General features: G+C 44.2%; 1 protein-coding gene across 1 annotated transcript; it reads left to right on the top strand.

The window, feature by feature from the left end:
* Positions 1 to 5,440: 5,440 nt before the first annotated feature.
* LOC308570691 (uncharacterized protein) lies at positions 5,441 to 11,512 on the top strand (the record flags this gene model as incomplete). Its single annotated transcript, XM_081165605.1, has 2 exons — positions 5,441 to 6,969; positions 7,111 to 11,512. The coding sequence occupies 2 exons, from the start codon at positions 5,441 to 5,443 to the stop codon at positions 8,192 to 8,194; spliced, it is 2,613 nt and encodes an 870-aa protein (XP_081021731.1). The 3' UTR covers positions 8,195 to 11,512.
* Between the last annotated feature and the right edge of the window lie 404 nt (positions 11,513 to 11,916).

Here is an 11,916-nt window from a genome sequence, read left to right on the forward strand (position 1 = left end):
CAAACAAACAAAACTCCCAGCTTAAAATATTAATCAATCTATACTTTCTAAGGTGCACCATCAAGGCAATGGGGGAAGCCTTTTGTTTGAAAAAAACAATATTAATGATTTCTCTGTCTGTTTTGAGACACCATCATAACCATTTTGCTGCTGAATTGGATTACCTGCTACATGGTTTCTCAATTGTTTGAATACTTATGGTTTAGCTGTGACACAAAGAAAATCAGAAGGCTTGTCAACATGAGAAGGCTGTGCAGGTGTGCATTGGAATATGAATTCAAACAGATTGAGTCAAACTGGTTAAAGTCTCAGTGTGGACAGACTGCTTTTGGGCTTGCGAGACTGGGTTCCCCTCCCAGCCAAGACTCACATTGCAACCAGTGACTAAGCTATCAGCAGCTGTTAACGTTGCAGGACTAAATGAGTCTCCACGGTTATGAGAATTGCAAAATGTAACTCAGCAAGCAGAAAGTGGCAACAAGCCATTCTAATTAACAAAAAATCAGTCCACACACAGGGGCTTGCTCCAGTCTGACAGCTAATTTCATCTAAAACCAACACAGCTCTCTCATGTAGGCAAGGCCTGAGTAATTGATGTCAATCTGGATTCCAGACCAATTTACGGCAGAAATTTGAAACGGACTCTTTAAAAAGTTGCAGGTTAAGCCTCAGCTTACCAAAAATCTTTAAGCAGTTGCAAAATGTCTTTCGAATTTGGAAACCCCCCCCCCCAAATGTCCCAAAACCAAACAATGAAAACCACATCCCAAAATAGATCAGTTCCTTCCAGCCAGGGGAAAACAAACACATTTTAGAAGACTGGGCTTGGCTGTCTTAATAAATTTTGAATCCTTTCTGATTTTTTGGTTTTAGGTTTGAGTTACAAAGAGGCCGATCCTGCAATGGTGCATTCAAACTTCCATCGGCCCAAAGTTCACCTTAACAAGAAGCCAAGCCCTGCTGGAATCAATACTCATGAGTTGACTTCAGCAGGACCAGAAAATAAAGGCAAACTGGAGGCTAAAAAAATCATACATGGACTCAAACGGAACTTCTGTAGGTATATATTAAAGTAGAGATACCAGTTTGAGATTATTATTTTTTTGAGGGAGGGGTCAACCTCCCTCAATATATATATATATATATATATATATATATATATATATATATATATATATATATATATATATATATATAAAAATGTACTTACAACTAGCGCCTTTGATACTGCAAAAGAAAAAGGCTGTCATTTTTACTGAGTTTTTTTTAAAAAAATGGAGTTCTCTTAAAAATAAAAAATAAAAAAAAATCCCTGCCCTTTTTTTTCTTTTTTGATGGGGATGGGGGTGTGTTTTCCTCAATGCTTTAGAATGTAAATAGTTAACTTTGGAGAATAACTTTGGTATAAAATAAAACAGCGGGTCAAATATATATATATATATATAAATATAAATATATATGTGATTGCTAATCAGTACAAAAAAACCTTCAGCGACTGACCTTACTTCCCGAGTCCTTGGCGCCACATTCACCCTTATCACACCACCATTTGTTTTTCAGCTTGTCTAAGATGCCTTGTTCACTGAGTTTCAATACTGCAAGGTTTACTGGAGTTCTTCACGTGGGAAATAACATAAATAACATTATATTATGTTATTTTATATTATTCAAGCTTTAAACTACTTTTAAACTATACAAAGCGATAAAGCAGGGTTCCTGGCCACAAATGTCAAAAGAAATTATCTCTTACTGCAGGCAAACTGGAATCGTAAACCTCTTAAAAGTTAAAATTCTAGAGCATTGCTAGATCACCAGGTCCTGCCCATATCGCTTTGAGTAATTGGCACACACTGTTAAATAAACTCCATGGAAACAAAGTGGTTCAATTCTCCCCAGTTTTTTCCACCCTTTTCTTTCTTTCTTTTTCTTTTTTTCCGGTGAGTACCTTTAGTCAGCTTGCAGTAGCTTTGCAATAGATTTAAGGTGGAGGAGAAAGATTGCACTCAAAGGTTGCTTATTGAACTAACAGAAAGAATGCCTCTTTGTTTCAGCCAGTGCAGATGAATGTTTTTCTGCTCATCCACTCCCATTCCACTTCACCTATGCATCCAGCTGATGAATAAGATTGGGTTATTCAGTATATTTGCAGAGAATTTCTAGCAATGCAGTTGTGATACACAGGTAATCCCTTTGTACTGTGGTGTGTCAAAAGAGATCACAATGCAGTTTTCTGCACTGTTGCATGTAGAAATTATCTACAGTCACTTTTATCTCTGATCTGGTGCCACAGGAAAGCTCTATAGATATATAAAATGGCTTTCCTTTTTACGACTAGCATAAATAGGACCTCATGTGGGCTTGGTGAGATCACACCTGGAGCACTGTGTCCAGTTCTGGGTGCCACAATTTAAGAAGGATATTGACAAGCTGGAACGTGTGCAGAGAAAGGCGATCAAGATGATTAGGGGTGTGGGAATTAAGCCTTATGAGGAATGGTTGAAGGAGCTGCATATGTGTAGCCTGGAAAAGAGGAGACTGAGAGGCATAGCTGTCAACTTTTCCCTTTTCTTGTGAGGACTCCTATTTGGAATAAGGGACTTTCCCTTAAAAAAATGGGAAAAGTTGACAGCTATGCTGAGAGGAGATATGATAGCCATCTTCAAGTATCTACTGGCCACATGATACATGCACTTTGAAAATGCTTCAGCTTGTTTCCCTTGTCTTATATTCAAAAGAAGGAAAGAAACAAAAGAAAAAAAGAGAAATTCAAACAAGCTAGAAAGTCCCAAGCTATTTATGAGACGTTGACCCAATACATACCTTACTAAGGAAGTGTGAGTTTCCCTAAATTCTGGACACAAACCTCTCTCTGGCTAGGTCTGGATTACACATGCTCTGTAGTCTTATGATCAACCACAACAAAAGCAGGATATAAATCCTAGAGTTGCTTCCAACTAAGTTCTACTCAGAGTAGACCCCCTGTCTACTCTTAAATTAAGTATTGTCCATTAATTTCAAAGAATCTACTCAGAATAGTACGAGGATGCAGCCTCTAACAGACTGAGCTACAGTAGGATCGCCACAACTTTGAGAGGTGGGTATGCATTGGTTATGCCTAATCTTGGTTGGAAGGCAGGTTGTAGCATCCGCCTGCCCCTCCATGGCTAAGGGTATCCTGTTAAAAGGATCTGCGAGGAGTGGCTCCTGTCCAATGCCCAGATGGGGACTAGGGCCATACTCCTCCTCCAATGGCGACTGCTTGGGGGACGCCCTGATTTGACGTAGGTCATAGAGCGATCCCCCCCTCCATTCACCAGCTTCACCTTTAGAAACACTCCCAGTGGACGAGCAGGAGTGACATGTGAGCCATTGATTACCACAATGCCTTTGGTCAAACCTCACATCTGTAACCAATAAAGTCTCATTTGATCCCCAAAACCAATATGCCATGTGTTGTCTAGTTATTCGCACTTTAGGAAAAAGGGTGGTCATGGGGCCTTGATATGCAGCCGGATGAAAGCAGATTCCCACAAAATCTCACAACCACAACAACTAGCCTAGTGAGTTGTTAGGCAACAAGCCTAGCAGCTCACTTTTCCAAAGCATGTTGCAGAGTTGCAGGAGCAGGAGTCCTGATCTGGACTGGGGTCCTGATGTAGATAGTTGGCTTTAACACTTTGCCCCACTTCAGTCCCAATTCCTGCTGTTTGCATTGGTTGTGTGTGTGTGGGGGGGGAATCTCCCATTCTCTCCAATCAGGATTTCTAAGGTTGAAATATATTTTAGGGTCCATCTTATTTTTGAAATGTTAAGTTGTTGGAAACTGTTTTTAATATAATATAGCATTGTGTTTTAATATTGTATTTTAATTGTTATAAACTGCCCTAATCTTCTTTTAAAGCCACCCAGGTTGGTGGCCACCACTGCCTTTTACAGAGGTTAATTTACTACAGCACAGCAAGGACATTTTCACCATCCTGACCAAAGTCTATTGTTAAGGGGCAAACTACAGGTGTTGTTAATTTTGTGTAAAGCAAGGAAGTATACCCATTCTACTGTTGGAAACTTGCCCCAAAGGGCAAGTTTAGAGCAACAGTGATTTCAAAAAGCTTAATGAGCTACTGGGTGTGATCCCATGGTCAGAAATATCAAAGAGAAGGGAGTCTAAGAAGGATGGGAGTTTCTAAAAGGAGAAATATTGAAAGCCCAAAAGCAGGCAATACCAACAAGAAATAAAAGTGGGAAGCATCTAAGGAAACCGGTGTGGCTGCATAAGGAGCTTACAGATGAGGTGAGAATTGAGAAGAGAATTCTTGGAGAACAGGTAGGTCCCTACAGACTGGAGGCAGGCAAATGTTGTCCCCATCTTCAAAAAGGAGGAAAGGGTTAACTACTGACTGGCGAGTTTGACATCAATACCAGGGAAGGTCCTAGAACAGATTATTCAACAGTCAGTTTGTGAGCATTTAGAAATGGAAATTGTGATTACTAAGACCCAGCATGGGTTTCTCAAAAATAAGTCATGCCAGACCAATCAGATTTCTTTTTTTGGATGGAATTACAAACTAGGTGAATAAGTGAACTGCTGTGGATATAGTTTATCTTGGTTTCAGTAAGACCTTTGATTTGGATTTGTGGCTAGTTGACTGCCTGAACCCAAAGAGTACTGAGGGGAAAACAATTTCCAAACATTCAAGGGAGCGTTTGTAGGGGAGAACTGGTGGGTGTGGAAAGTGTTAACCACTAGGTGTTGCATCCAAAGTTAGTCATACTCAAGAGTATACCCACAGAAGTTATTGGACAGGCTTAGCTTAGGTCTATTAAGTCCAACTCATCTGCCACAAGCAGAACTTAACATTGTGTACACACCATACATTCAAAGCAACCCCCCAAAAAGAATATTGAGAACTGTAATTTACTCTCACAGGATTCTTTGGGAAGAATCTTTAAGAAACTACACTTCCCAGGATCCTTTGCAGGGCAGCTTTAAATTTAAATTTATTGAGTTCTTGCAGCCAACCCAAACTTCATTCCCAAACGCAACTAATTGTTGGTAACTCTGATTGGCTCTGCCCAGAGATCTTCTGCAAATTTTCTGTCTCCAAGGGATGCTGATAGGATACCAGGTCATGAGGGGGAGTTTGGGGGAGGGCCCAGCAGAGGTTTTAGTAGCAGCTTTTGCCTCTGCCGACAGAGGCACCTTCACAGAGGAGTGAGAGAAGTCGGGAGAAAGTTTGAGGTGCGAGACAGGTGTTGTAGCTGCAGCTGCAGCGCCCGCGCCCCTCTCGGCACTGTCCCATCTCCTAGCCGTGACTGGTCTTCGCTGCTATCCGGGTGCCTCTGGAATAAGAGAAGCAGGCAAGTCACCCCTCCTGCTTCCTCTCGTTTTCTCGCTGCCGCTTGACAAGTCTCCCCATTTGCTTGTGGGTCCGACACAGCCATGTCCCCCCCGTTCTTCGCTGCCGCCACCGTCAAACGCCTGCTGGCCTGGAAGACGTTTACTTTCAACGAGCAGGAAGGCAAGGTGTACGAGAATGCTGTCAAGACCTTGGTGAGGAAGACCCACGCCAGTAAGCAGCTGGGGGAGCTGGAGAAGGCTATCAGCACTCAGAATCCTGGCACCAAGTGCATCACCATCACCAGACCTCTGTTTGAACAGATGTATGCGTCCTGCGGAAATAACTTCCCGCACACTCTCTTCTGCCGGCTGTGGCGATGGCCAGAGGTGCAAAGCCACCATGATTTGCGTAGCATGGAGACATGTGCAAATGCCTATGAAAAACTAGAGTCTAAAGTCTGTGTGAATCCGTATCACTTTGAGAAAGTGGAAAAGCCAGAGTGTGCCAGTGAGCCAGTATTCGCATTGCTCCAGAGCTCCAGTGCTCCAGTGGGCCCGCCAATACAGCCAGAAGCTCCAGTTTCATATCCTCCATTGGAGGACCACAGCTACCATGCTCCAGGAAACTCTAACCTCCAGGCAAGCTTTGTCCCTGGAAGCAGCACCTCTGGCCCTGGAAGCAGCACCTCTGGCCCTGGAAGCAGCACCCTTGTCCCTGGAAGCAGCACCTCTGGCCCTGGAAGCAGCACCTCTGGCCCTGGAAGCAGCACCTTTGTCCCTGAAAGCAGCACCTCTGGCCCTGGAAGCAGCACCTCTGGCCCTGGAAGCAGCACCTTTGTCCCTGAAAGCAGCACCTTTCTCCCTGGAAGCAGCACCTCTGGCCCTGGAAGCAACACCTCTGGCCCTGGAAGCAGCACCTCTGGCCCTGGAAGCAACACCTCTGGCCCTGAAAGCAGCACCTCTGGCCCTGGAAGCAACACCTCTGGCCCTGAAAGTAGCACCTCTGGCCCTGGAAGCAACACCTCTGGCCCTGAAAGCAGCACCTCTGGCCCTGAAAGCAGCAACTTTTCCCCTGATATCAGCCTCATTTTCCCTGAATTCAGCACCTTTTCCCCTGGAAGCAGCACCTCTGGCTCTGGAAGCAACACCTCTGGCCCTGAAAGCAGCAACTTTTTCCCTGATATCAGCCTCATTTTCCCTGATTTCAGCACGTTTGTCCCTGAAAGCAGCATCTCTGTCCCTGGAAGCAGCAACCCTGGCCCTGGAAGCAGCACCCTTGTCCCTGAAAGCAGCACCTCTGGCCCTGGAAGCAACATCTCTGGCCCTGAAAGCAACACCTCTGGCCCTGGAAGCAGCACCTCTGGCCCTGAAAGCAGCACCTCTGGCCCTGGAAGCAACACCTCTGGCCCTGAAAGCAGCACCTATGGCCCTGGAAGCAGCAACTTTTTCCCTGATATCAGCCTAATTTTCCCTGAATTCAGCACCTTTTCCCCTGAAAGCAGCACCTTTTTCCTTGAAAGCAGCACCTTTCCCCCTGAAAGCAGCACCTTTGTCCCTGGAAGAAGCACCCATGTCCCTGGAAGCAGCACCTCTGTCCCTGGAAGCAGCACCTTTTCCCCTGGAAGCAGCATGTCTGTCCTTGGAAGCAGCACCCATGTCCCTGGAAGAAGCACCTTTTACCCTGAAAGCAGCAACTTTGTCCCTATCCCTGGAAGCAGCACCTTTGTCCCTATCCCTGGAAGCAGCACCTTTGTCCCTATCCCTGGAAGCAGCACCTTTGTCCCTGTCCCTGGAAGCAGCACCTCTGTCCCTGGAAGAAGCAGCACCTTTGTCCCTTTCCCTGGAAGCAGTACCTCTGTCCCTGGAAGAAGCAGCACCTTTGTCCCTGCTGGAAGCAGCACCTCTGTCTCTGGAAAGAGCAGCACCTCTGACCCTGGAAGCAGCACCTCTGTCTCTGGAAGAAGCAGCACCTCTGTCCCTGGAAGCAGCACCTCTGTCCCTGGAAGTAGCACCTCTGACCCTGGAAGCAGCACCTCTGACCCCAAAAAGAGAACCTCTGCCCCTGAAATGAGAACCTCTGTCCCTAAAAAGTGCACCTCTAAAAGCAGCACCTCTGTCCGTAAAAGCAGCACCTTTGTAGAAACACCATCCACTGTGCTTCATTGTCGTCCTGAGAGTACAGCAGCCAGCACTAGTAGTAGTAGCCAGCAGGAAAAACCTGAAGCTCTGGTGATCCCTGGACCCAGTAATGTGAACATCAAGCCCGTCCCGTACTCTGAACCAGCGTTTTGGTGTTCCATCACCTACTACGAGCTCGGCCAACGGGTTGGGGAGAGCTTCCATGCTTACCAGCACTCTGTGATTGTAGATGGCGGTACCGACCCTATCAATGCTGAACGTTTCTGCTTAGGCCAGCAGACCAATATCCACCGTGATTCTGAGGTGGAGCAAGCCAGAATGTACATCAGGGAAGGAGTGAGACTCTGCTATGAAGACGGGGACGTGTCTCTGGAGTGCCTTAGCAAGACTCCCGTTTTTGTCCAGTCTCTCATGTGTAACCAACGCTATGGAGTGCTTCCAAACACTGTTATCAAGATTCCAAAAGAATGCAACTTGAAAATTTTCCGTAAGGATGTATTTGGTGAAAGTTTGTCCAAGGCTGCAACCCGGGGCTTTGAAGCGGTCTACCAGCTGATGAAGATGTGCATCATCCGAATGAGCTTCGTCAAGCCCTGGGGACTTGAACACAAGCGGCAGACACTCGCGAGTGTTCCCTGCTGGATTGAGATCCATCTGAATGGCCCCTTGCAGTGGTTGGACAAGGTCTTGAACCGGCTTGGTTCTCCAACCACCTGATGTTCCAGCAAGTATTAAAGAAGTTAGAAGCAGAAGCCAAGACCAGGAAATGGAATTCGTTTCACTCCTGGCAGAGAGAAACCTAAGTTATAATCAGTATCATTAGGCTCATTTCTATCTTGCTTTTTGGGTTGTTTTTTTCTGGACCGAAATAGAAGTAATAGATTTAAAACAGTAGATATATAAAAAAATCTATTTGAAATGTAAATATATTTAATATGTCTAGCTCAGTACTAAGCACTTGGCCACAGGCAGATGTCCTTTGCATCTGTGTGATGATACCAGCTTTCACTTATGCATCTGAGAAGCTTGCTGGATGGGCTGCCAAACAGGGGATACCCGGGAGCAAATGTAGTGGGAATCCCTTAATGTTGCAGAATAATGGGACAAGGTGTTTAAGGAGATTTCTCTAACAGCAGATAAAACTCCTGTCTCATCTCTGCATCTGGTGCCTTAAATACCTTAAAAACAAGGAACTCACCCCTCGCCTTTCGATGGCAGCAATAATGTACGTTACAATGTTTTGAAAAATATTGAGTTAGTCAGTTTGGACCATTGGTCCTCAAGCGTCTGGCAAGAAAAAAAAAAAATCCCCATAAACTGCAAGTCTCTAGGGGTTCTAGTAAAAAAGGTAGGCTTTTTGTAATAAGCTAGACTTTTTGTTTGATTTCATATTATTTATGAATAAGGTTCTTCAAGCCTATGCTTAAGTATGGTTACATGAAAATACAATTGACAAAATTTAGCACTTATGCTATTTGATTTAATAATATTTTTTTCTTATTCTTATTATTTCTAATCAATGGTGCACACATAAGAAAGAAAATGGTGCACACATAAGAAAGAAAGTAAATTAATATTTTTGTTTGGTTATTTTTGAGTTCAAAAGTATTACTAATGACTGCATATTTTTTTTAAGGCTGTGTAGTAAAAATGACAGGCTTTTTGCAATGCTGTCTGATTTCATTTTGTCTTTGAATATACAGTCTATGCTAAAGTATGGGTTACATGAAATTACAATCAACAAGATTTAACAGACTCATGCTATTTGATTTCCCCCTCACTCTTATTAGAGCTCTATTAATTTTTGATATATTCATTATATTTTACTCTTATATTTCTGTTCACGTGGTGCAGACGTAAGAAAGAAAGCAAATTAAGATTAGCATCTTTGCTTGAGCCACCTCTTGAGTTCAGCATATTGCTAATTACTGTAGGATTTTCTTTTTCAAATATGTGCAAGTACTTGTTAAGTACAGCAAAATATTGCTAAGATTTATGTTCCATGTCTGCACTGATCCTGCATGATGTTTTTTTTTCTCCCCCCCCCTTATTTTTCCTTCTGTTAGCTTTGAAAGTTCAATAAACAAAAAGTTCAATAAAACAAAAAGTTCAATAAAAACAAAAGGTCTCAGGCTCAATCTTTGGCATCTATAGCTAAAAGGATCAGATAGCAGATGATGGGGAAAACCTTCATTTGAGATCCTAAAAAGAGTAATAGAAACATAGATTTGTAGGGTTGGAAGGGACACAGAGGGTCATCTAGTCCAACCCCCTGCAATGCAGGAATTTCAGCTAACGCATCCATGGCCATCCAAACCTCTGCTTAAAAACTTACAAGGAAGGAGAGTCATTGCCAGTCAGAGTGGACAAAACTGAGCTAGGTAAAGAGAGTTCTAAGGCAAAGTGCTGGGGTGTGTCAAGATCAAAAGCAAATAAAAACATTGTTGGGTCAACTCTTGCCTTACTTTTCAGACTAAGAAATAAATTACTGACCAAATCTGGGCTAGAGAAACAATGGCCAGCTGGGGTCCCAGCTTGAGTTAGGAAATTAAAAGGAAGTTTGTATGGAAGGTGCTTCTCCCTGGAGTTTTGTGGAACAGACAGACTTATTAAAATACATTTAAAATATCTAAAGTGCCAAGACAGACACACGAAGTACAAACTGTACATAGTGACACATCTGTGCAATTCCATTTGCCATAGCAGTGAGATTTAATTGGGGAGAGGCTGTATCCTTGGTGTTAAGTGCTCCTGAATAACATGTTTCCAAACAGTGCATTTAGATATTCTTTCTCTCATTAAGGCGTTGAGGACTCTTGTACAATGGGCAAACATTTTCATCTCTGATGAAGAGCAGTTTCAAATCTGCAGAAGTGTATGAAAATTAAAGCAATGATTCTTCCATTCATCTCTCAGGATGTTGATGCCTGCTGAAGCTAAACGAATGTTTTAAGATATTCCTTTGCAGAATATATGTCCCACGAAGCCAAATGCATTCAGCCAGCCCTGCCCTGTAAAGCCCTCCTTTATTTTGCAGTCCCAGAAAAGCAACAAAAAGAGAGAGGTCCTCAGTGGACTGTCAAGCATCACTGTTGAATTGCAGAAGATGGCATGGTTGGGTGGCTGTGCTCACCTCGCTTCTGGTTGGCTGTGTCACTGCTGCTTACCATGATGTAACAGACTGAGGTTGAATCCTGACAAGACAGAAGTACTGTTTTGGAGGGACAGGGGGCGGGCGGTTGTGGGGGATTCCTTGGTCCTGAATGGGGTAACTGTGCCCCTGAAGGACCAGGTGCGCATCTGGTACACCAGCTCCATCTGGTACACAGGCTGAGACCCTACCTGCCTGAAGACTGTCTTGCCAGAGTGGTGCATGCTCTAGTTATCTCCCGCTTGGACAACTGTAATGCATTCTACATGGGGCTACCTTTGAAGGTGACCCAGAAACTGCAATTAATTCAGAATGTGGCAGCTAGATTGGTGACCGGGAGTGGCCACCGGGACAACACCGGTCCTGAGAGATCTGCATTGGCTCCCAGTATGTTTCCGAGCACAATTCAAACTGTTGGTGCTCACCTTTAAAGCCCTAAATGGCCTCGGTCCTGTATACATGAAGGAGCATCTCCACCCCCATCGTTCAGTCCAGACACTGAGATCCAGCACCGAGGGCCTTCTGGCGGTTCCCTCATTGCGAGGTTACAGGGAACCAGACAGAGGGCCTTCTCAGTAGTGGCGCCCATCCTGTGGAACACCCTCCCTTCAGACGTGAAGGAAATAAGCAGCTATCTTCTCTTTAAAAGACATCTGAAGGCAGCCCTGTTCAGGGAAGTTTTTAATATTTAATGCTGTACTGTTTTTAACACTTGATTGGGAGCCGCCCAGAGTGGCTAGGGAAACTCAGCCAGATGGGTGGGGTATAAATAATAAATTATTATTATTATTATTATTATTATTATTATTATTATTATTATTATTATTATTATTATGTAGAGAGGGAAGGGGTGAGATGGCGGTGAGGTTGGCAGCTTGCAAATGTGCTGGCAGAGCCAATCTGCACCAACTTCAGGCCCTCCTCCCTTTCAGCAGGGTTACACCAACTGGAGGTCAAGCAATCACTGCCGCCCCACATGTTGTCCACTACTGCTGTTTAAGTATGTTGGTTTGAAAGCAGCAGCAATTCACATACATTTTGACAATGGAAACTGGTGTGCTTTGGGACTGGTAGGGCAAAAGGCAGGAAGGCTACAGCCAGTATTACGCAGAACCAGTTACTGCTGCTTCTGTTCCCATCCTCCTCCCTGCTGAGCTCTGCAAAGACAACACTGAGATTGAAGAGAATGAGGATGGCAGTCACTGCCAGCTCCTGGGCAGGTTTTAAGTAAGGAAGTCAGCAGGTGGAAGCTGGCTGAGGGCAGGCTGAGGATGGTGGTGCCTCATTC

Source organism: Podarcis bocagei (assembly GCF_964188305.1).
Source record: "Podarcis bocagei genome assembly, chromosome: 13".
NCBI lineage: Eukaryota > Metazoa > Chordata > Lepidosauria > Squamata > Lacertidae > Podarcis > Podarcis bocagei.